The sequence below is a fragment of the Ornithodoros turicata genome, chromosome 4 (assembly GCF_037126465.1).
Source record: "Ornithodoros turicata isolate Travis chromosome 4, ASM3712646v1, whole genome shotgun sequence".
Classification (NCBI taxonomy): domain Eukaryota; kingdom Metazoa; phylum Arthropoda; class Arachnida; order Ixodida; family Argasidae; genus Ornithodoros; species Ornithodoros turicata.
The window spans coordinates 33817508-33839671 of NC_088204.1; the positions used below are offsets into that span (position 1 = coordinate 33817508).

General features: G+C 46.0%; 2 protein-coding genes across 2 annotated transcripts in view; both read left to right on the plus strand.

Moving 5' to 3' along the window:
- The window catches only part of LOC135392305 (uncharacterized), a 99699-nt gene extending 86320 nt beyond the window's left edge, over window positions 1–13379 (plus strand). The window contains exons 8-11 of the mRNA XM_064623021.1: window positions 1976–2011; window positions 3083–3136; window positions 12503–12570; window positions 13200–13379. Coding sequence (XP_064479091.1) covers window positions 1976–2011; window positions 3083–3136; window positions 12503–12570; window positions 13200–13379 — 338 coding nt within the window. The remainder of the gene's footprint in view (window positions 1–1975; window positions 2012–3082; window positions 3137–12502; window positions 12571–13199) is intronic.
- LOC135392964 (uncharacterized) overlaps window positions 4965–22164 on the plus strand; it is a 326884-nt gene continuing 309684 nt past the window's right edge. The window contains exons 1-5 of the mRNA XM_064623590.1: window positions 4965–4968; window positions 14335–14420; window positions 15070–15168; window positions 15241–15288; window positions 16964–17115. Coding sequence (XP_064479660.1) covers window positions 14372–14420; window positions 15070–15168; window positions 15241–15288; window positions 16964–17115 — 348 coding nt within the window. The 5' untranslated portion in view covers window positions 4965–4968; window positions 14335–14371. The remainder of the gene's footprint in view (window positions 4969–14334; window positions 14421–15069; window positions 15169–15240; window positions 15289–16963; window positions 17116–22164) is intronic.

Here is a 22164-nt window from a genome sequence, read left to right on the forward strand (position 1 = left end):
TTTCTTTCGTTTGCGGGCTCACGTTCCCCGTCACCCGCTCTTCAGGAAAATTAGATACCGCCCTAAAAGCGACTTCAAGTAGCACAGAGGACACCCCAGTGACTCACTGTCTTCGTAGCAAAGGATGTAACTCCGCAGGAAGCCCCCTGGTCTCTGCCAATACCACCGACCTTCGTAGGTATTCAAAATCTTCTGAAAAGAAGAGATCAGATTCCCCCTCAAGTCCATCGAGCTCATTTTTATGCTCTGGTAGACGACAGGTTTTTCTACGTCTGTAGCAGCATGCACATATGGCGCATCTAGAAATGGCAAGTCCACCTCGGCATTCTTCATACCATCCGAATGACGTATGTAAAGACGACGCATACAACCTTTCGCACGCAACCTCATCAACAATTGCGGAACTCTGTGCCACCCTTACCACCATGTGCACGAAGCAGCGCACAGGTTGGTTCTCTTGGTTCTCCAGTGGGTTCCAGCCTATTGTGGTGTGGTGGGGAATGAACAGGCAGAAAGTGCAGCAGATCACTGCAACTCTCTCGCCTCTGAGATGGACGCTGCTGAGAGGAGACCGTCGTTCCAGTCGTTGACGCCTCGTGACACCCCTGGCTTCCCGCTAATCACAACTGATATTCTCCCCCCATCTATACTGAGAAGAGTTGCACATTTTATGGGTTACAACAAGCTGAGCGAAGCACTTCCGGGACACCGATTTCTTTGGCGTACATATCCCGGCGTTTCACGACGTTCGTCAACTACTGCAAGAAGTGCTTGGTTTGCATTTACAGTGGATTCACATCGCAATGTTGTTGAGTAATCAGCTAGGCACGGGTTTAATTAGACAGCATTGACGTTAGGCGTGTCGGGCTATCCCGAATCCCACGGTTCACAATCAAAAGGCTCAAAACCATAGACGGTCAAAAACCCGAAGCTGCACAGCGTAATGCCGGCAACGCCTAGAACACGTGCTCTGGTAGACGACAGGTTTTTCTACGTCTGTAGCAGCATGTACAGATGGCGCAATCCATCGGTGCACTATAGAGCGCACCGACTATACGTCCGTGCGCGGACGTATAGTCGACAAATATCAACTAAACCGAAATATCACCCAAGTATGGGCTAAGTCAACGACGCATTGTGTTGTAGTGCTCTAGAGCGTGCGCTCTGGCACTCCTAACATTCGCATTTCATTCGATAACGCGTCATGGACGGTCATGGAAAAACGTGAAACAGGCACGTTGCTCGGGGATGTGCTGCTTAGAAACACGGGCACTTTCAGACCTCGCAGATATACAGGGTGTTTATTTTTATTCATTACATAATTTTTTATTAAACTAGCAGAGCAGTTGCAGTTGAGAGTTTTTTAGCTGAGTTCTACAGCCAGGCTTACATCCCGTCCAACTACAAGATGACTCATTGATTAACTCTTGAATTAGGTAATTTCGGGAAAAAGGCGGGAGATCAGAATGAGATACCTTCCTAGTTGAAAGCCGTTCCACGTTTAAAAAATTCTGAAACACGCACTTGCGTTAAAATCTCCATCCTCGATTTGTGATATGCAAATGTGCCGCGATAACGGTTTCGGAACATTTGCGTGTGAAAATTCATGGGTGGAAACCTTAACGCTCGTGCTTGTTCCAGGACTTTCTAAACATAGAATGGCTTTCAACCAGGGTGTCCCACATTCTTATCTCCCGCTTTTGCATGAAATACAATAATTTGAATTAATTAATAAGCTTTTGGTACTGAGTCATTTTTTAGTTGCATACTTTCTTCGAGGTCATGTTAGCCTGGCCATAGAACTCAAATGTTCAAAATTTTGTAACGAATACAAGTAAACACCCTGTATAGTCCTTTTAGGACTTAGACACTCAATTGTGAATGCTGGGACATCGTGGCATATACCAGTCGCATCTTCCTATGGACATCGCTTTGTGGTATGTGCTGACGCTCTATCGTTTTAAATGTTTTTCAGCACCGGCAAGTGCTCAGGCGTCAGCTACCGACTTGGGTACGTGACAGACAGTAGCGTAGCGAGGAAAATATTTCGGGATGGGCTCTGTAAGAATTCTGAATGGGGTAGGAGGATGTCACCTTCATTCCCCTTTCCCAAAAGCACCACCAAAGGTAGGTTTTGGATGGGGAGTTGAATCCCGAAAACACCCCTATGACTGCGCAGGAATGGTGACAGACGCATTGCATCGATTGAGCCACCATTTGATTTCATTCCATCCCATCGTGAAGGTCCAAAGTGTAGCAAGAGTGTTTACTGGCATGTGCACTGTCGACTATTTAACATCTAAAGAAGTGTAAGATACAGTTGAGAACGGAGTAAGAATGCCACCAGGCAACGCTTACAAAATTCGAAGTATAATTGCAGCCTGGAATGCATGACCGCGCAGCGAACGTCTCATGGACGGACACAGTAGTACACGAGTCGAGAGTGTAAATAAGAAGGCGATTTCGGGGCTATTGAGGGAGTGCTCTATCGGAGTGTTATCGGACTGTGTTATGCTACTCTTGTTCGTGTTTTCCACTTGCATCTCAATACACTTCATGAAAATTGTGTCGACATGGGTTCTAATTCAGCAGCAATGCTATGAGCTGGAGACAATAGTGCACGATTTATGAAACAATATATTAATTTGCGACATTAGGTAGTGACATGTTGACCACGGTTTTGAAACCGCTCTCCACAGATTGCGGCACAGATCATCGGTCCATGCAGTGTTTTTGAAATAGAATGGTTTCTACAAGAGTAGCATCATCATATGTTGAGCGGGAAATATATTCTCGCAATAACAATTGATGACAGCCATTATGACAGCAACCCGTCGTGTTCTGCACGTCATAGGATCGATTTTGCCACTTCGCGATTTAAATTTCAACAGACGTATTATGACGCATATCCTACAGCCGGATGAATGGTTCCATCAGAACATTACGCTGATGGAAACGTTGATGGAAGAGTTGAAGGTTGTGATACGGTCACTATAATGTACACTCCGGTGCGCAGTCCACAAGTTCTGATTGACTCCCTCATTTACCTGTGTTGCTTAATGCTTTGTATTTGGTACCGCAGAACTTGCTGTCGCTCGTGCTGAACGTGCTGAGGAAGTAAATCTTGTCGACGAATGTGAGTGCGAATATGATTATCGCTACTTCTTCTGTGAGCAACGGTGTTAGATATCTTATCGCCCTACTACATGACGACATACAGTGTAACGTCTCCGCCACTTGCATGTTAACTATCCCGTGCAAACAATGGTTTGAAAACCAAAGCGAATACGGAGCGCATAGTTATAGTGCAGAAACGAATACGAAGCGAACAACAGATTTGGATATTCGGATAGGAAGCGAGTAGCTGCAAAATGGAACGGTTTGCACGCACAGGCGGAGTGGAAATCAAGTGCGAACGTACAGGAAATGTTAGCAGATAACTGACGCAGATGGCCAAACGTCTGTTCGTATCTATTCAGAAGGTGGCGTTTTCGAGAACGAAGCATTCGAGCACGAAATGGTACTTCGCCACCTTGTTCTGACATAAAGGGACACCCTGTACCCCAAATGTGAAGTAAATAGGCCTTGTCAGATGACTCCTTATGGTATTCCGAGCTACCACGCAAAATGTTTCGTTTATATTCGACTTCAGGGACTTGTAATGCAATTTTGAACGTGCATCTTTTGCCCTCGACAGAAAGCCGCACTTCGAACGGCAATGACGTCAGGAGCGTTCTCTTCCGGCATCTGCTTGGCTCCTCTCGGCGGGCTATGTGTTGTGCTCTATGCCTCGCCGTTGCTGGATGCCGTATCCGTAATATGTATTGCATTCCTGATCTTTATTAGCAGTGCCTGGTTACTGCATATGCGACGCTGTTGTTGAGCGATGAGGGGTAGGTGTTGTTTACTGCATCGTGAAGACAAGAAAAACGACGTGCGTTTCCGATTCGTGGAAACCGAACCCCTAAAATAGTTGCGGATAGCCACTATTCATCGTCCTGGATAGAAGCTCGGTGCAGCAACAAGCCTTTTAAAGAGAAAAGTAAGTGTTATCCAGGGTCCACATCGTTCTGGTCACCTACGCAGCATTAGTTACAGCACCAACACCTGCATAACAAGTGTCACACGCTAGATATAGTTCGGAGTAACAATAACGAAATCGTAAATCCCACCTGGGTCAAGTCTTACCTGAAAATCGCCTGAACCACGCGCCGGTACGACAGGGAATGCCTTGTGCGTCCCGATCGACAACAGGACGATCATTCGTCCAGCAAGTAAACAGATCGTACTCACTGCAAGAAGAAATGAATTTATCCCTCGCAAGGCTCATGGCGCTCGGGATGAACGCGCCGATTGTTCTGTTGTTCAATGGTGACGTCGAGAACACCGCTGACGTCACAGAGAAACCAAAATCGGATATGGGTTAACCGTACGATGTCACTCATTCCCTCTAAAACGGGGAAGCTTTCACACTTTCTATTTTACGTGGATGATACACGCATGGAGCACAGCCTCATGCAGTCGGAATCCGAATACCCTCCGGAGGTCCGGACTGTCGCTTTAAGGAAAGTGACAGGATAAGTCTACTAGTGCACTCAAACAGTGTCTTTGGTGATTTTGCTGCAGTCTAATTCCTTGTTCTTGCGTGATCTCTTTCTCGGCGAGTATTCCAACATATTCAGTATGGAAAAGGTATTCGATTTGATTCGCAACTCGAATATCGAAATCCGTATTCGCTTTGGAATTATAATCCTACATATAAGTATTCGCGTCGATATTAAAAAAATTTGAATATTGCCAAGGCCACATTAGAGCCTTGTGAATATCCAGCGAATGTTGAGAAACCAGCATACAGGCCCCATACCGAAAGAACGATGGTCATGCACAAGGGCACATGTTGAACCATTTGTTAAGTCGTTGCTAGTGTTTGACATATGGTCGGTATCACTTTCCAGCGACTTCATCAGAGTAAGTATTCACTTGTGCATTCCAGCTGGGGCTGCGCGACACTACTGCTTCCTACATTTGTGTGGCGTCACACTCGCGTCACACTCACCAAACGTGTCACAAAAATGTGTCAAAAAGCTACTTGCATGAGAAATTTCGGCTCAACGGCACACTTCCGCGATCTTTTGCGCAGACTCAGGATCGCTTTGATCAATTCTTTGATCACTTCAATCACGATAAATTTAACTTTCTAAATTCAACTCCGAAATATGCAAATTCCATGTCACGTTGATTTTGTTTTACTCGCCAGAAACAGCGCATGTCGGATCTGCCCCGTACGATCACAACATGGAAGCCCCACCAAAGTGGCAAGAGCTACGCAAAAACAGAGAGAGAGAAAAAAAGACGTACCCGTCACTGCCTTTTTAGATAACTGTGGCGTTTGCTGCCGTTAACATCAGCAGCATGGGAAAGGGCACTGAAGGGGCGGGGTAACCGCTTCTTGCACTGCGTCTTAAGATAATTAGACCGAGACCGCGCGCGGCCGGGAGTTGCTGCCTCTCGAAGCGACGACTTTCGCTTTTTTTTTTCTTTCCGGTCTTACCACCATAGCAATACAATTTCTGTTTGTGGGAAGAAAATGGGAAAGAGAGCAACACAGACATTGGCACTGCATTGGTATGTTAAAGGGACTATGAAATTTAGCGAACCCCCATACTTTTTTTCGATGGAAACTGTTCTTCCCGCAGAGAAACTAATATGCCACAAATTCTTCCGGACGAAATCGCTCCACTCTGCGAGGAGCGCGCGCTGGAAATGTCTCTTCCGCGTTCCTCCTCTCCCGCGCATATTTCCCTGCCGATGGTGTAACTGTACGGACCGCTCTTCGGTTCCCCGTTACGTCACCGGCGTTGCACAATGGCAAGTAATGCCGCGAGCTCGCGCTGTGGCTGCCGCTACTGCCGAAATCTGCCGATCGCGCGAAAGCTGCTGTCATGGAGATTTCCACTCCCGATGAACGCATACGCGGGATCCTACGGCGCATGCTCCTGGCGGAATTCCTCGGCTCGGCAACACGTCACGATGACATGTTGCTGAGCCGGCCGTGGTCGCGTCAAGTTACCCGTTGTGTCTCCGCTCGGCAGCTCGTCACGGCGCGGCGCCAGCTGTCCTCCCTTCGCCGCTCCGTTTAAATTCGCTCCCGAGAAATCCGCTCGCGCGACGAAAGTAAAATTTCAGTTCTAGACTCAGAAAAATGTCTTCTTTCGAGCGAAACGAAGAAAAAAACCGTTTCATGGTCCCTTTAAAGTGACATTGTCTGGGTAAATTTCGGGGTTGGATTCAATTGATTAAATTTCTCACTACTGAAAACTGATCAAAGTGCCTCTTGGTTATGGCACAAGTTTGCGGACGACAAATACCGTTGACCACGTGATTTTCGGGAAAGTACTTTTATATATTTTTTAACCGTTAGGTGAAACACTCTACATAATGCAATGTTGGCAAGCAACATATCGCAGAATTGCCGCAACATTGCACAGTTTGCTGAATTACCGTATCTGAGGTATTTATTTATTTATAGAAAAATCGACCACTTTTTGACGGTCAAGGCATGAATAATGCATCAGGCTTTTTAAAAACATAAGACAAGTTATTAAGAGTCAGCGTTAAACAATGTTGTACCCATGAAGAAGACCGAGAGACACGGACATAGAAGACGACACACGTAAGTTCTAAGCCCGTATCTCTCGATCATCTTCATGAATCTGTGGCGGCCCGTGGACGACGATGACGACGACGTGCCTCTGCTGGCGCCCGTCACTGCGCCTGGCAGCCAGTTCTACCGGCACCGTCCTAGCGTTAGGCCACGCACACCTGCCCGCCGGGACATTCCATCATCGCCGGTCAGGACTCATGTAGAGGAACTCCACCACTCTACATTTGGTGACCCGAACAACGAACACCATGTTCGGCGTACCAGCAGCGAACCAGCCTCTAGCAGGCAAGGCGCACCGGGACTACTGTTCCACCGGGAACCCGCAGGGAGACCACAGTAAGCTGACTTTCCGGCCTCCACCTGCTTCACGATGGTCCTCCCCGGCACTTCTCTGGCGCCAACCGGCATTCACGCTGTCGTACCGGTCACGGTACTGTCGCCCACTCAGCAACGCGCTCACCCAGCAACAATCAGCACTCAGCAACTCACTCACTCAGCAACAATCAACGCTCGGCAGCAGTCACTCAACAAGCACTCAGCGCACTCAACAAGGGCTCAACGCACTCAGCAGCCACTCAACACAATCAGCAACCGCTGAAGCATCCAAGCACTCAACATTCACATCTCATCACTGGAACCCGCCCGGATCGCAGCGCTCTTGTTCCCGCCTACCCGCTGCTGCTGCATCAACAGCCACAAGCACAAGCCGTGTGCCCAGTCGTCCACCATCTACGAGCCGTCATCATTATCCTCTTCATGGTATTGACGCGGACCTCAACCGCATGCACCGCTCCGCGTCTGAGCGGGGGGGGGGGAGTGATGTGGCGGCCCGTGGACGACAATGACAACGACGTGCCTGTGTTGGCGCGCGCCACTGCGCCTGGCAGCCAGTTCTACCGGCAGCGTCCTAGCGTGAGGCCACGCACATCTGCCCCCTGGGACATTCCATCATCGCCGGTCAGGACTCATGTAGAGGAACACCACCTGCTCTACAGATCTATACCAGCACCCTGCAGCCTTTCTCTTGTTTCATTAGTGTTGTACCCGTTACCGAAACATGGTATCGCGATACCGATACTCGTTACTTGAGCAAAAAGTATGAAAATACCGTTATCAATACTTGTTTTTTAAAGTAACAGTGTAGCGCTACCGCTACTAAAACAAAGTAACGCGATACTTTAGGCGATACTTTTGTTTGAAACACGCAGATGTCGCAACATAGAAATATCGCTTGCGTGAACAGTTTTGCAGTGAAAAGACAGCATATTTCACATGTTCCTCGGAACCTTTATGCTTGACTTTAGTCAATGGCTGGTATTTGAAATCGTCTTCTGCCATCCTTGCCGTGGTCCCTACGGTCCCTACGGCAGCTGACAGTCGCCAGTGTGACAATTGTGTTAGGCCCGCACATACCATGGAGCAAGCTCCTCCTAACTCGTAAACGCTTCCGTTGACCAAAATGCTCTCCCGGAATAAATACTAGGGCAATAGCTGCATCATTCTACCAAAGCATTCTTTTCTAGGTAGAACACTGTTGGTTCCCTGTGCTTGCGCGGAAGACTAGGACGCCAACATTCATGCCTCTTAAGTCACAAACGCTTCCGTTTATCAAAACGCTCTCCGGGATATAAATACTATCGACGGCAATAGTTGCATCATTCTACCAAAGGATTCTTTTCTAGGTACAACACTGTTGGTTCCCTGTGCTTGCGCGGTACACGAGGACGCCACCTTTCATGTCTCTTAAGTCACAAACGCTTTCGTTGATCAAAATGGTCTCCGGGATATAAATACTAGGGCAATAGTTGTATCATTCTACCAAAGAATTCTTTGCTAGGTAGAACACTGTTGGTTCCCTGTGCTTGCGCGGTAGACGAGGACGCCACCTTTCATGCCCCTTAAAGTGCAGCTCCGCTGCTGTTCCGAAAGTATGAAGACGTTGTGATATTCAGAACCATGGTCCCAACTTCATTCATAAACGCACATTGCTTTCCAAATTTCCATACTCCTTCGTGAGAAATTTGAGAAAAACTACCGGGCGGCGGTTCCACTTGTGACGTCATACTTGGAACTGCGCGGATTGGATAGCCACACCCAGCCAGCTCTGCCTGGCAACCAGTTTGTGTTTACACTCCGTCATGGCAGCTGTATCGTGCTGAAATAGCTGTCACGAGCTATCGGGGACCACCGCACCGTTTTATCATGTTTCTTATAAGAAATACTTCGTCTTCGAGCACGTACTCATTCTGGTTCTCAATAGCTTAGGTGGTGCTTTCTGCACGCGCAGCAAGTCCGCGCATAGTGCGCTGCCAAAGCTATTGAGAATGTGTACGAGTACGTCACACGTTAGGTGTTAGGTCTTGTTGGTAGCATGAAGCACAGTGCGGGCACAGAATGTCCGCTCACGACGGCCGTCGTTGCACAACGAGGCCATCCTGTAAGGCTTGTTAAAGAAGACCGGCAAGACTATCTTTGAGGCTATTAACGACAGCAATTATCACGGAACACACCCAAAACATTCACCTTCGCCCATAGATCTCCGCCATCGCATCGATGATTTGGCGTTAGCCAAGCCACGAGCGCGGCTAAGCCAGGACGAAGCCGGGATTGGTCACGGTTTGCCGACCACAGGACCGCCGTGCCAGGGAAATTTAAAAAATTGTTTTCTTAAAAACTACAAACAAATGGGTGAAAATTTTTCACATGTATGCTCCCTGTGCGGAAACGAACGCACAGCCCAAGCATGGCTCCATTCTGTCGCAGTCGAAAATCGGCGGAGCTGAGCTTTAAGTCACAAACGCTTCCGTTTATCAAAATGGTCTCGGGGATATAAATACTGGAGGCATAGTTGCATCATTCTACCAAAGTATTCGTTTCTAGATGGGAAACTCTCGGTTCCTCGAGCTGGCGCCCTTGCCCAAGTTTTCTGCTCCCGTAAGCATGGCCAGCAACTTTGATGCCTCCTAACTCGTAAACGCTTCCGTTGATCAAAGTGCTCTCCGGGATATAAATACTAGGGCAATAGTTGCATCATTCTACCAAAGAAATTTTTGCTAGATAGAACACTGTTGGTTCCCTGTGCGTTGCGCGGTAGATGAGGACGCCACCTTTCATACATCTTAAGTCACAAACGCTTCCGCTTATTAAAATGCTCTCTGGTATATCAATACTGGAGGCATAGTTGCATCATTCTACCAAAGTATTCGTTTCTAGATGGGAAACTCTCGGTTCCTCGAGCTGGCGCGCTTGCCCAAATTTTTGCTCCTGTGAGCATGGCCAGCAACTTGCATGCCTCCTAACTCGTAAACGCTTCCGTTGATCAAAGTGCTCTCCGGTATATAAATGCTAGGACAATAGTTGCATCATTCTACCAAAGAAATGTTTGCTAGATAGAACACTGTTGGTTCCCTGTGCTTGCGTGGTAGACGAGGACGCCAACTTTCATGCCTCTTAAGTCACAAACGCTTCCGTTTATTAAAATGCTCTCCTGTCTATCAATACTGGAGGCATAGTTGCACCATTCTACCAAAGTATTCGTTTCTAGATGGGAAACTCTCGGTTCCTCGGGCTGGCGCGCTTGCCCAAATTTTTGCTCCCGTGAGCAAGTCCAGCAACTTTCATGCCTCCTAACTCGTAAACGCTTCCTTTCATCAAAATGCTCTCCGGGATATAAATACTAGGACAATAGTTGCATCATTCTACTAAGGAATTATTTGCTAGGTAGAACACTGTTGGTTCTCTGTACTTGCGGGGTAGACGAGGACGCCAACTTTCATGCCTCTTAAGTCACAAATGCTTCCGTTTATCAAAATGCTGTCCGGGATATAAATACTGGAGGTATAGTTGCATCATTCTACCAAAGTATTCGTTTCTAGATGGGAAACTCTCGGTTCCTCGGGCTGGCGCGCTTGCCCAAATTTTTGCTCCCGTGAGCAAGTCCAGCAACTTTCATGCCTCCTAACTCGTAAACGCTTCCTTTCATCAAAATGCTCTCCGGGATATAAATACTAGGACAATAGTTGCATCATTCTACTAAGGAATTATTTGCTAGGTAAAACACTATTGGTTCTCTGTACTTGCGGGGTAGACGAGGACGCCAACTTTCATGCCTCTTAAGTCACAAATGCTTCCGTTTATCAAAATGCTGTCCGGGATATAAATACTGGAGGTATAGTTGCATCATTCTACCAAAGTATTCGTTTCTAGATGGGAAACTCTCGGTTCCTCGAGCTGGCGCGCTTGCCCAAATTTTTGCTCCCGTGAGCAAGTCTAGCAACTTTGATGCCTCCTAACTCGTAAACGCTTCCGTTCATCAAAATGGTCTCCGGTATATAAATACTAGGGCAATAGTTGCATCATTCTACCAAAGAATTCTTTGCTAGGTAAAACACTGTTGGTTCCCTGTGCTTGCGTGGTAGACGAGGACGCCAACTTTCATGCCTCTTAAGTCACAAACGCTTCCGTTTATCAAAATGCTGTCCGGGATATAAATACTGGAGGCATAGTTGCACCATTCTACCAAAGTATTCGTTTCTAGGTGGGAAACTCTCGGTTCCTCGAGCTGGCGCGCTTGCCCAAATTGTTGCTCCCGTGAGCATGGCCAGCAACTTTCATGCCTCCTAACTCGTAAACGCTTCCGTTGATCAAAGTGCTCTCCGGTATATAAATGCTAGGACAATAGTTGCATCATTCTACCAAAGAAATGTTTGCTAGATACAACACTGTTGGTTCCCTGTGCTTGCGTGGTAGACGAGGACGCCAACTTTCATGCCTCTTAAGTCAGAAACGCTTCCGTTTATCAAAATGCTGTCCGGTATATCAATACTGGAGGCATAGTTGCACCATTCTACCAAAGTATTCGTTTCTAGGTGGGAAACTCTCGGTTCCTCGAGCTGGCGCGCTTGCCCAAATTTTTGCTCCCGTGAGCAAGTCCAGCAACTTTCATGCCTCCTAACTCGTAAACGCTTCCTTTCATCAAAATGCTCTCCGGGATATAAATACTAGGACAATAGTTGCATCATTCTACTAAGGAATTATTTGCTAGGTAGAACACTGTTGGTTCTCTGTACTTGCGGGGTAGACGAGGACGCCAACTTTAATGCCTCTTAAGTCACAAATGCTTCCGTTTATCAAAATGCTGTCCGGGATATAAATACTGGAGGTATAGTTGCATCATTCTACCAAAGTATTCGTTTCTAGATGGGAAACTCTCGGTTCCTCGGGCTGGCGCGCTTGCCCAAATTTTTGCTCCCGTGAGCAAGTCCAGCAACTTTCATGCCTCCTAACTCGTTAATGCTTCCGTTGATCAAAATGCTCTCCGGGATATAAATACTAGGGAAATAGTTGCATTATTCTACCAAAGAATTCTTTTCTAGGTAGAACACTGTTGGTACCCTGTGCTTGCGCGGTAGACGAGGACGCCACCTTTCATGCCTCTTAAGTCACAAACACTTCCGTTTATCAAAATGCTCTCTGGGTTATAAATACTGGAGGCATAGTTGCATCATTGTACCAAAGTATTCGTTTTTAGATGGGAAACTGTCGGTTCCTCGAGCTGGCGCGCTTGCCCAAATTTTTGCTCCCGTGAGCACGGACGGCAACTTTCATGCCTCCTAACTCGTAAACGCTTCCCGTTGATCAAAATGGTCTCCGGGATATAAATACTAGGGAAATAGTTGCATTATTCGACCAAAGAATTCTTTGCTAGGTAGAACAGTGTTGGTTCCCTGTGCTTGCGTGGTATACACGCTCTGATTATAAATAAGCAGATGATCTTTAAACCCCTTCCCCTTGTGTGTCTGGCTGGTGTGCATCCCTCACGATCGTCTTCGTACATAGGTATTTTTGTCACGATCATGGTATGCCTCCACCGAATACAAATCCCGAAGTTCAGCCAGGTAGGAAAGGTGAGGGATGCACACGTTAGGTTGCACTAGCCTAAATGTAAACGATGGAGGTGAAGGAATACTTTGAGTACATAGTGATATATGGACTGGTTCGAACTAATTGCTAATTTAACTAATTTCCCACTACATCAAAAAGAAAAATAATTATTCTCGACTAGCTACGATAACCAGTAAAAAATGAATGTCTTACGTCTGCATCAATAAAATCTGAGCTTTCAATGGCGGTCACAAGCAGATGCATGAAAGCCTACGGAAATTGCACATAAATGTTAACTGCAACCATGCTATGCCTCAAAACAAATCTAAACCGGAAGACAACCTAAATGCTGCAGTCATACAACTTATCCGTAAAAAACCGCAAAGCCAGCCATTCTGCCGCGATTTTACGCATTCATTCTGCGTTTCCGATTATTTTCTGAAGAAAACAGTTGACTGTTACGGAAAGTACTTTTCGATTAGAGAGCGCGATCCCCTTAAGAACAGACTAGTGAGGTCCATTGATGCAATAATGGAGTACACTATCTGCGGTCGTGTCTCATCGCCTCCACCTCAACGTCAACCGCACTCCGTCACTGCTGTTCAAAATGGACCAGCAAGCCACACCCTTATGTTCTACCTGCAACGTTCAGGCAGATATTCGTCACCTCCTTCTCGACTGCCGCTGTTCCAAGTCATTTCGCGACAAGCTCAAGTCTCGCCTGACGAGCCTCGGATATTACATCTCGCAACACTACTTGGCACGGAACAGTGGTGTAAGCGCAGCGCTCAACGACTACCTGCCTGATACCGATCTCCTCAGCAGCCTGTGACATCGTGTGTGGGACGGCGGAAGACTTTTGACTTCTGACCCCATATCGCCTTACTGTTAACTACACCAAGAATACGCACCAAGGAATTATTTAATAAGGAACAACAAGCCGTCCTTTCTGGCTGACTTTTCCTCTGAAAATAGATACCCCTCACCTTGAGAACAGTAGTAGCTGCATGCCGTATAGATGCCAGGATGGCACCTCGATGGCATTTTGTTGACACCATTCTGCCTTAGATGACCCCTGCAAAAGTAAAATCAACAAACGCAGTGTATTGTTAAACTAGTAAAGGAAAAGTACGAGACTTTCTGCTGCGTATTATACTTAATCATATTTCTGCCACGTCAAGTATGTTGGTGGGTAGTGGTTACTTCGCGCGAATATCGGGGGCGAATGGAAATAGCTTCAGAAAGGCAATATCGATGCCCTCTTTCACCACTGAAGTTTGTAGGCCGGCATGATCGTGCACAGCTGCTGCAGCGCGTTAGTCTTTAGATCTCCCGCCTGTGCAAGGTCTGTCGCAAAAATAAAATCAAACCTAATCGAATCCGGCCTGTGTTTTCCTTGCAGACACCATGTGTGAGCTTTTCTGACATACATATATGATATATCTCTGGTATATCTGATCTATCTGATATGTCTCGCTCGCGTATAGTGTCTGGAAGCCTTCCGTGAAATCTAGCTAAGGCTTATTACGATAGTTTTCGCACAACTAGTGCTACTGGACAGTGCAACAGTTGCAGTCGCATTGCGAAAATATCATGTGACGGACCACAGATATCCGTGTATTACTGCGAATTAGGTTCGCTACTTTGACCGTCGAAAGAGACGGCACCAGGAAAATGTTGCTATTCCACGCCACTGCGGCGGTCACAACTCCGCAACTAGAGAGCGACTAGCACTAAATTTCGATAAATGTATGTCAACGTTTTGTTGTTGCTTATTTCGTTTCCAGAGGCAGAGTGTTGGCTTGTGTATTACTTCTTCTTGCAATGGCTTTCATCATCGTCGTCGTAAGAGCGGGGATGCTCATCAAGCAAGGTAGGGACACTGGAAATAGTATCTTCCTCAACCAGTATATGCATGTGAAATGTGAAATAATGTGCCCTCGTTACCCCTCGGTAGCGTCTTTATGCCAAAGCCATATTTCACACAGCAAGATATATTAGTGTCTATCGGCTGCCGAGTCAGAATCATTACCTAGCTAACCACCCTTGTTTCTGTGTCCTTTTTTCTGTGTCCCCTTTTGTGCTGGAAAGTGCAGCCTTACTGGCTTGTGTTCCATGGATCACAGTCATAACCACAAAGCGGCTGTGCGTAAGTGCAGAGAACGCGTCCAGAGAATGTGCAGCACTTTAACTAGAGGGAGAGATCCCATCAAGAGTGATTCGTTCAGAATCATGCAGGTGAAACGCCGTTCGTCTCTCATGTGTCTGCTGAAACTAATCTGCTGAAAGCGCTCCTCTAGTAATTTCTCTCCATTTCTACGACTATATTTCTGACGTGCTCACAGACACGTTAGCGGAAAATAAGGTTTCCCGAACAACATTTGGTGCCCCGTGACAAATTTTGTGACGGATCGGACCGTTGTGTGTTTCTGACTCAAAATTTGCGACAGCGCTTATTCTGAAAAAGTTCCCATTGGTTTGCTCGAAGTTCTGATTTTTGTCAGAGTTGCTCGTCTTAACAGATACAGGAGACGCCCACAGTCTTGCTCCGTATACAAGTAGCAACAATCGAACACCAGCGACGGCGCCAAAGGTCACACATGGCACAACCATCACAACAAGTAAGTAACATCAAATGAAAAGATTGCAGAGTTAACGATCCGAGACAATACTGATATCCAATCCCAATGCAGAGGATACGACGACGCCAACAACAACCACCACCACCACCACCACAACAAGTAAGTGTGAACATCAATTGAAACATTTGCCTATGTAGGGATAAGAGAAAATATTGACATCCAAACTTATTAATCAAATTTTAAGACAATGAAAAAAAATGGCCAAGAAGCAAGCAAGCTCGTGAAGATGATTCGTAATGTAATGTAATGTTTTACATTATGCAAAATTTAAGATTGAATTTTAAGCATGAAGAAAAAATACCATCATCTTTAACGCCAAAGTAACACGGAAAAACCGGACCAATTACCCCAAACCTCCACGTGATTAATCACAGTCAGACACTACAGAGAAACGCATTTGATGGCTTTGTTTTGCATCACCGGACGACGTGACCGAGCGCGGCAGCTTACGTCATGGAGATTCCCGCTCCCGATGAACACTGAGATCGCCACTCTGATGTCCACTGATTTTGCAATAACCTTTCGTTCTACTGGCCATCCAAAAACCCTGAAACCCTGCTGATGCGGTTAGGATGAAATGAGTTGGGACACTTTCATAGATGCGGTTCATTACATCACGTACGCGTTGCCCTGCGCATCGGAATACTGAGGAAAAAAAGAATTAGTCTTCTACGTGTCGTACTTAGCCAGGTACAAACCCTAGAACACACTATCGACCAAGGAGCTGGCCTCACAGAGCTCAGAGTAGCGTTCCTTCCCATTGACCACTGTAAGCACCTGACATCTCGTGCGCTGCGCCACTCGCGACGCTGAGGGCTGTAATGTCAGAGTCGCATGAGTTTTCTTGTATTGTTTTATTGGTGTTAACCAAATTACACAGAAGGGATAGGGACTGTTGACAAGAACGATTAGCAGGCAACGCCCGGTGCCATCTTGACATGCCGGTCACAATTCAGACACACACACAGGCCCATAGGAACGCTCTTTCTCTCGTGCCTCACTTCCAGGGGCGCTATATTCTTACTGCTATCAGAAGCACCTATAGCAAGTTTCGTAATTGGAGGAGCCCATTTTCTCCGCTTTTATTACACTCTTCGTTCTGAAACTATCAATAAATGAAATGAAAAATTAAACTTTTGCGTTTATCTGGGATAACGTGGACTGACCTGTCGCAACCCGTATCGCAAGTGCTGAATAGAAGTAGACGCTCTATACGTTATAAAAAAAATACGTATACAAGATGTGCTCCTTGATGGTAGCCCCATCGTCATGCTAAAAGGGAGAATGCCTCAAACGTTAATTTTTGCGAGGGTTTTCATGTGCACTTTCCAAGTTTATGCCGGCACAATTGCCGTTGAAGTTGGGTTGTGACACATACCTAACACCCGCCTCCCATACTGTGTGATCATCAGTACTTTGCACACATCTGTAATCCTCTCATCGCGACAGTAGCCCGACAGTGCTAACAGAAGACAGTACGTCCAGTACAGTAACACAAGACAGTAAACGTAGAAGACGTACGTCTCATTGTGAGACCCGTCAGGGCTCTATATCAAAATTCGGAAAATTCGGAATCGTTGGCGAATCGCACGTAGCGACAGACACAATGCTTTGAGCTGCGTAGACTCGTTTCAACCCCCCCCCCCTGTTTTTGGCTATGTGGAATAGACAGCATAGCTGTGTGGAAGTTTCATCATAGTGCGATTGTGAGGGAGAGAAAACTGCTTTGTGGTTCATGAAGGCCACGGCGTAATTTACCTTGTATTTGCTCCAGCTACGACGACAACTGTACCTCCGCTCACCGATGAAGAGCTCACCAGATTGGCTGAGACCCGACCAATCACAGTCCTTTTTGTCGGTGATTGGAATTACAGGACCATGCCAAAACGAAAGTTCTACATATACGCACAAAGTCATCTAAACTATGTAAGTATATTGTTAAAGCACCGAATGATATTAGGGGGATCCGTGGACAGGGCCCCTGACCAATGGGTCGGGTTGCATACGAGTACGAGTGGGCATTCTTCCTCGCACAGTGGTGCAAACGAGTAGAAATCCAGGAAACCGGTAGGGTAGTATAAAGGGAATTGCCCCAGGACGAGAGCCGTGGATATTTCGAGCAGAGACTGTTCTTCTTCTGGGCGCCGTCCTCATCATTGGTATGGCATTTAGAGGGTTAGGAATGACGTGTTAAAGGGACTATAAAGTGAAAAATAACCCCCATATTTTTGCCCACTATCGTGCACATCATCATTGTTTGATAAGACACAGAAAGCATTACTTCTCAATTCGGCATATTTTTTACGTGTAAATATTTTGAAGATTGCTGGAACATGGACGGTGCTGCCAACGAACGGCGAAGAAGAGCAACTTGGGTTTCGGGTCCAAGGCTCCCAGGGATTGGTAAACCCTTACCACGTGAGAGTTAATTTTGTAGAGAACAAAGTTGACACAGTTTCAGAGAAGAGAATGCACTAAAAACTTTTGTAAAACGTTTCCGTAAACTTTTGTCTCATACTGCACAATCGATTTTCTCCGAATAATACATCAGTTATGGAGAACTCGCAAAAACCCACTATCGTTGCCCATGTTACAAATTGGTAGCTGACGACGAAGATAGAGTTCTTCTGCCGCAGCGGCAGTGTACGACTCACGGCGGCATACATCGGCCAAACTCACTCCTGGACACGTTCATTTAGCTCACTCATGCTCGACATAGCGAACGAGTTGAGCATGAGCGAGCAGACGGGGAACTGAGCGACGAGAGAGTGAACATGACTGCGGAAACTGAGAGTTATAGGAGTTATAGTGAGCGGTAACAGAAGTCTCCGGATTACCGCTTCCGCTAACTAGAATACCAGGACAAGTACGATGTTAAAAAAATGTATTACAAAGTGGCTGTTCGTTAAAACTCACAAACACTCGACCGCTTTGTACGAGCGCTGCATAAGGTTCGTTTCCACTGTAACAGTCTGAAAAGCATTTTTTTGACGGTGTAATTGCACGTTTGGTCTGTGTGCTTCAGAAACGTATTCGCCCAGCGCTCTTTGCGTTGCATAGATGGGTATTATTTTCGAAATCCTCCCACTAGAGGACGCCACGGCTGTACCGTAGACCTGTCTTCCTTTTCAAATTTCCAATGGCGGTTACAGCGACGGACGCGTATCGGACTTTTTTGCAAGGCCTTGGCACTTCTCGTGTGCTTTTTCAGTGCTTGCGCCACCGAAGGTAAGTACCTGACCCTTTACATATTTAACGTAAATAGCATAATGCTCACGAATCTGTATCTTAAAAACGTGCCGGCTAACACCAACATAAGCACAGACCCCTTATTCCCCAGACTGTGGTTTCGTCCTCATGACTGCTCTTATATCTTACGCTCACAACTGGCTGAATTGGATCAATATTCAGAAGTTTCTGTATTTTCGTGCCGTAATGGACACAAATCGAAAGACGGGATGTAATAACAGTACTCCATATGTAAGTCGGCAGCATCTCAGCATCTCATTTAGTGGCTATCGCCTTACGGAAGTGTTCTCTTTCACAGCAATGGAAGGCGCATACAGCTCTCATTCTTGTACTGCAGCAAAAATTTGTAGTTGCCAAAATGATTGTTACTTGACGAGACCTTTTTTTTTTACGTCTTGTATAGAGGTCCCGAATTTTAAGTGGAATTCATTTACTATGATCGTTACTGCCTAATTCACGAGACCCTTTTTCCTCTTTTTTTCCAGATTTGTACAGATGTTCCAGATTTTAAGTAGAATTCATTTTTTATTCATATTAGTTGAATCGTGGGGAATATGCTGCCGCAGCCATTATGTTCGGGGTCATACATTGTCGCTTCAGGTGGTGACATTTTAGTCCCAACACTTTTTTTGTTGCTGTGAAACGACTGATACTGAGTGAAGCTGTTCTCTGCATACTTTGTTCTCAACATGGAACACTCAGGATGCATGAGAGCTTCACTAGAGTTCTTGGGAAGATGACTGTATGCCAACTAAGCGGCATGAACTCTCATAATGTCCTACAAAGCCAGCGTGTGTATTGCACTACTTCACTCACATGATACACTATTTCATTACCGATAATGAAAAGCAAACTGTGCAGGCCATTAGTAGCTGACACCTATCAACAGAATTGCACAGCGAGTGTAGTGAAAGTCTAAACCTTGCCAGGATTTAAATTTCAGTGAAATCGAATTCACCTTTAAATTCATATTCATTAAATCCATGGCCAAAGTCAGATGGCTGGTCACATAAAGAATTTTCATCAAAGAACAATACAGCTACAGGCAACCTAAATCCTGTCACCTCCACATAAGTAGAATGCAACCACATTTTGCATCATTTATTACATGCATTATTCATTCTGAAGGTAAATTTGCTTGCAAAATGAGGTTGAAATCTAAATTCATTCGTTTTCCCCCATACTTGATTCTAATATGATTTGCTGCCTCCCTTAAAATAACCTCTAATTTGTTTGGTCAAATTGACATCTCTCATGTAGAAGGGTATACATATACTGTGCAGCCATTGTACATCCCATTGCTTAGTTATACACTGAAACTGCAACTCATTAACGGAGGAACTATTATCAGCTTTACATGCGACGTGCTTCTCTTACTTACAAGCTTCGTTTTTCTTCCTGTAGACATATCATGAACAAGCCAGAGAAGCGGGAAAGAAAACAAGAAAGGCACTCAAGCTCATTGAGCTGTTGCATCAAAAGAACTGAGCCTTCCAGCAATACCAACTTGTTAAATAAATATTTTTATAAATCACAGCTCCTACACCTGGTGTGTTGGTGACAAGTAAGCTGAGCAGCGTATATGGCATTGTGGATGTAAGGTTACATGTACATGTACATGTACATGTACATGTACATTACAGGTGGATGTAGGTAAACATGTAAGGTTACAACTTGTACTGCAGTTTTTCAAGTATCTTGAAATACAATAAAGCTAAGGAGATCCTCAAAGAAGAAATTATACGAGTTTTTACCTCTGCTACTGCCGTAGGCTTGCGGCACGACAGCTGTGAAATGGTCTACTAAAGAATACTAAAGAAATACTAAAGCAATACTAAACCTTTTGGACAACGTAGACCTTCCGTTCTCATTGTGAGACCCGTCAACCAGATTACCGAGAGCAATATCGGCTTTGGGCACTGGCGATGAAACACCTCAATCATGATCTCGAAATAGGTTGCCGTTTGGTCGGTGCATTTGACGATGATACAGTATTCAGCGGCGTTTCACCGCGTAAATGATTGATCATTTTGCAGGTCCTCATTCAGTTTCGTTGAAACTAGAACAAAAAAAAATAGAATATATTCGCTCATGTTGTACACACCTCATGCAGTGGCCGAACGCGCGTCACAAACGCTATTCGCTGCGAGTCTAGTGCCGTCGGTGCTATTGGAAGCATAGAAATCACGAGACATCAAACATCTGGTCCATAATCAGCACAGTTAGCCACGCAACAGTTCCAGTGCGGCAAAAGAAGACGCCCGCACTTCACATGTAAACAAAGCTGGCTACCCGGCGGCTATCACGCAAGGTACTTTCTCCGGAGGCCGCATCGCGGCGCCACCAGTTTGTCGCACAGTCCCTATAGTCGGACCCTATGAGCACTGCGATCTCTTTAGAATCGGTCTGAATAACATCAGCTGGCTCCAGATTCTTGTCGTTCAGCTTGCCTTGTATATTTTTGTCAATCATCGGAAGAATCTGCTCGCAAATGCTGTCGGTTTCCTGTGCTTCAATTTCGAAGGTCTTTTCTCCATTACGCCTGCTCATTGACAATCGTACGCTCATTAAGCTCCGTTCTGAGAGGTGGCCTCCAAGCACTTCAACCGTAAGCTCCTCGGTCTCCAAGTACTCGTAGTTTCCCCCAGTTTCTTCGCCATCCTCCTTGATATGAAGGACCGCTGGCTCCCACCATCAAGAATGATTCTGCAAATGTCGTAAAGATTTACCATGACAGCGTAGCCGTCGCAGTCTGAAGCAGAACTGTAGCCCTCCTCGAATTGTCAGCAGCTGAATGTATGCTAACGGCCGTCGTTTTTCGTTACGACAAAGTCCTCGTCCTTCTCAATTTCTTTCGATCCTTTTTTCGACGCGTAGCTCGGATCGCACATTGAAGCTGCATTTCAGCCTGTGCATTTCCTGCAACGCAACTTGATCTCGCACTCCCTGGATTGATGATTAAGTTTAGTGCATCGGTAGCACCTCCGCTCAGCTCTGAGAATCTCCTTTTTATTCGTTAACGGAATGTCAGAATCAATTCTCCGTCTCGTGTTGTTGTGACGAACAGAATATGAAGCGTGTCTTCCCAGCCAAATCCTTCAGTGCAGCTAGTGAAGCGGCTACAGCAGGATTAGAAGTTCTTGCCGTTCCGGTGCTTTCTCCAGCTTCAATATAACATGGAACTCCCACAGAGGTGGATGCCATTGCCGATTTTCTGTGATATTGCAGAACATTCTGTCTCGGTAACGAGCGTAGCAGTACAGGGTGCAGCAAAGAGCAGGAAGAGTCTTCATTCACACCTAGGAATGTGAGCTTGGAGTCTGTCATAGAGCTTACGAAGCTCGCGTTCGTCTTCGGACAGTCTTACGGGACGAACATTCAAAAGCATTTCTATGTGGTCCTGAATTATGACAGTTTCCGCCCCATAACGTTGCCGCAACAACTCTGCTGCAACCTTGTAGCATTCTCCTGACAAGTGCAGACCTGCTATGGCAGCTGCTGCCTCGCCGACTAATACCGACCTTAGGTAACTGAACTTGTCACTCTGGGTCAGATCTTCGTTCTGATGGATCAGCCGTTGAAATTGTTCCCAAAAGGCCTGCCAATTTCGCTGCTTGCCGTCGAACTCAATTCAATAACTCCAGTTTAGGGAGTTTCAGTTTGACTGCCGTCGATCTCGTCGTCGAAGAGGTCTGTATTCCATCTTGTACAGATCCACTCTTCTTG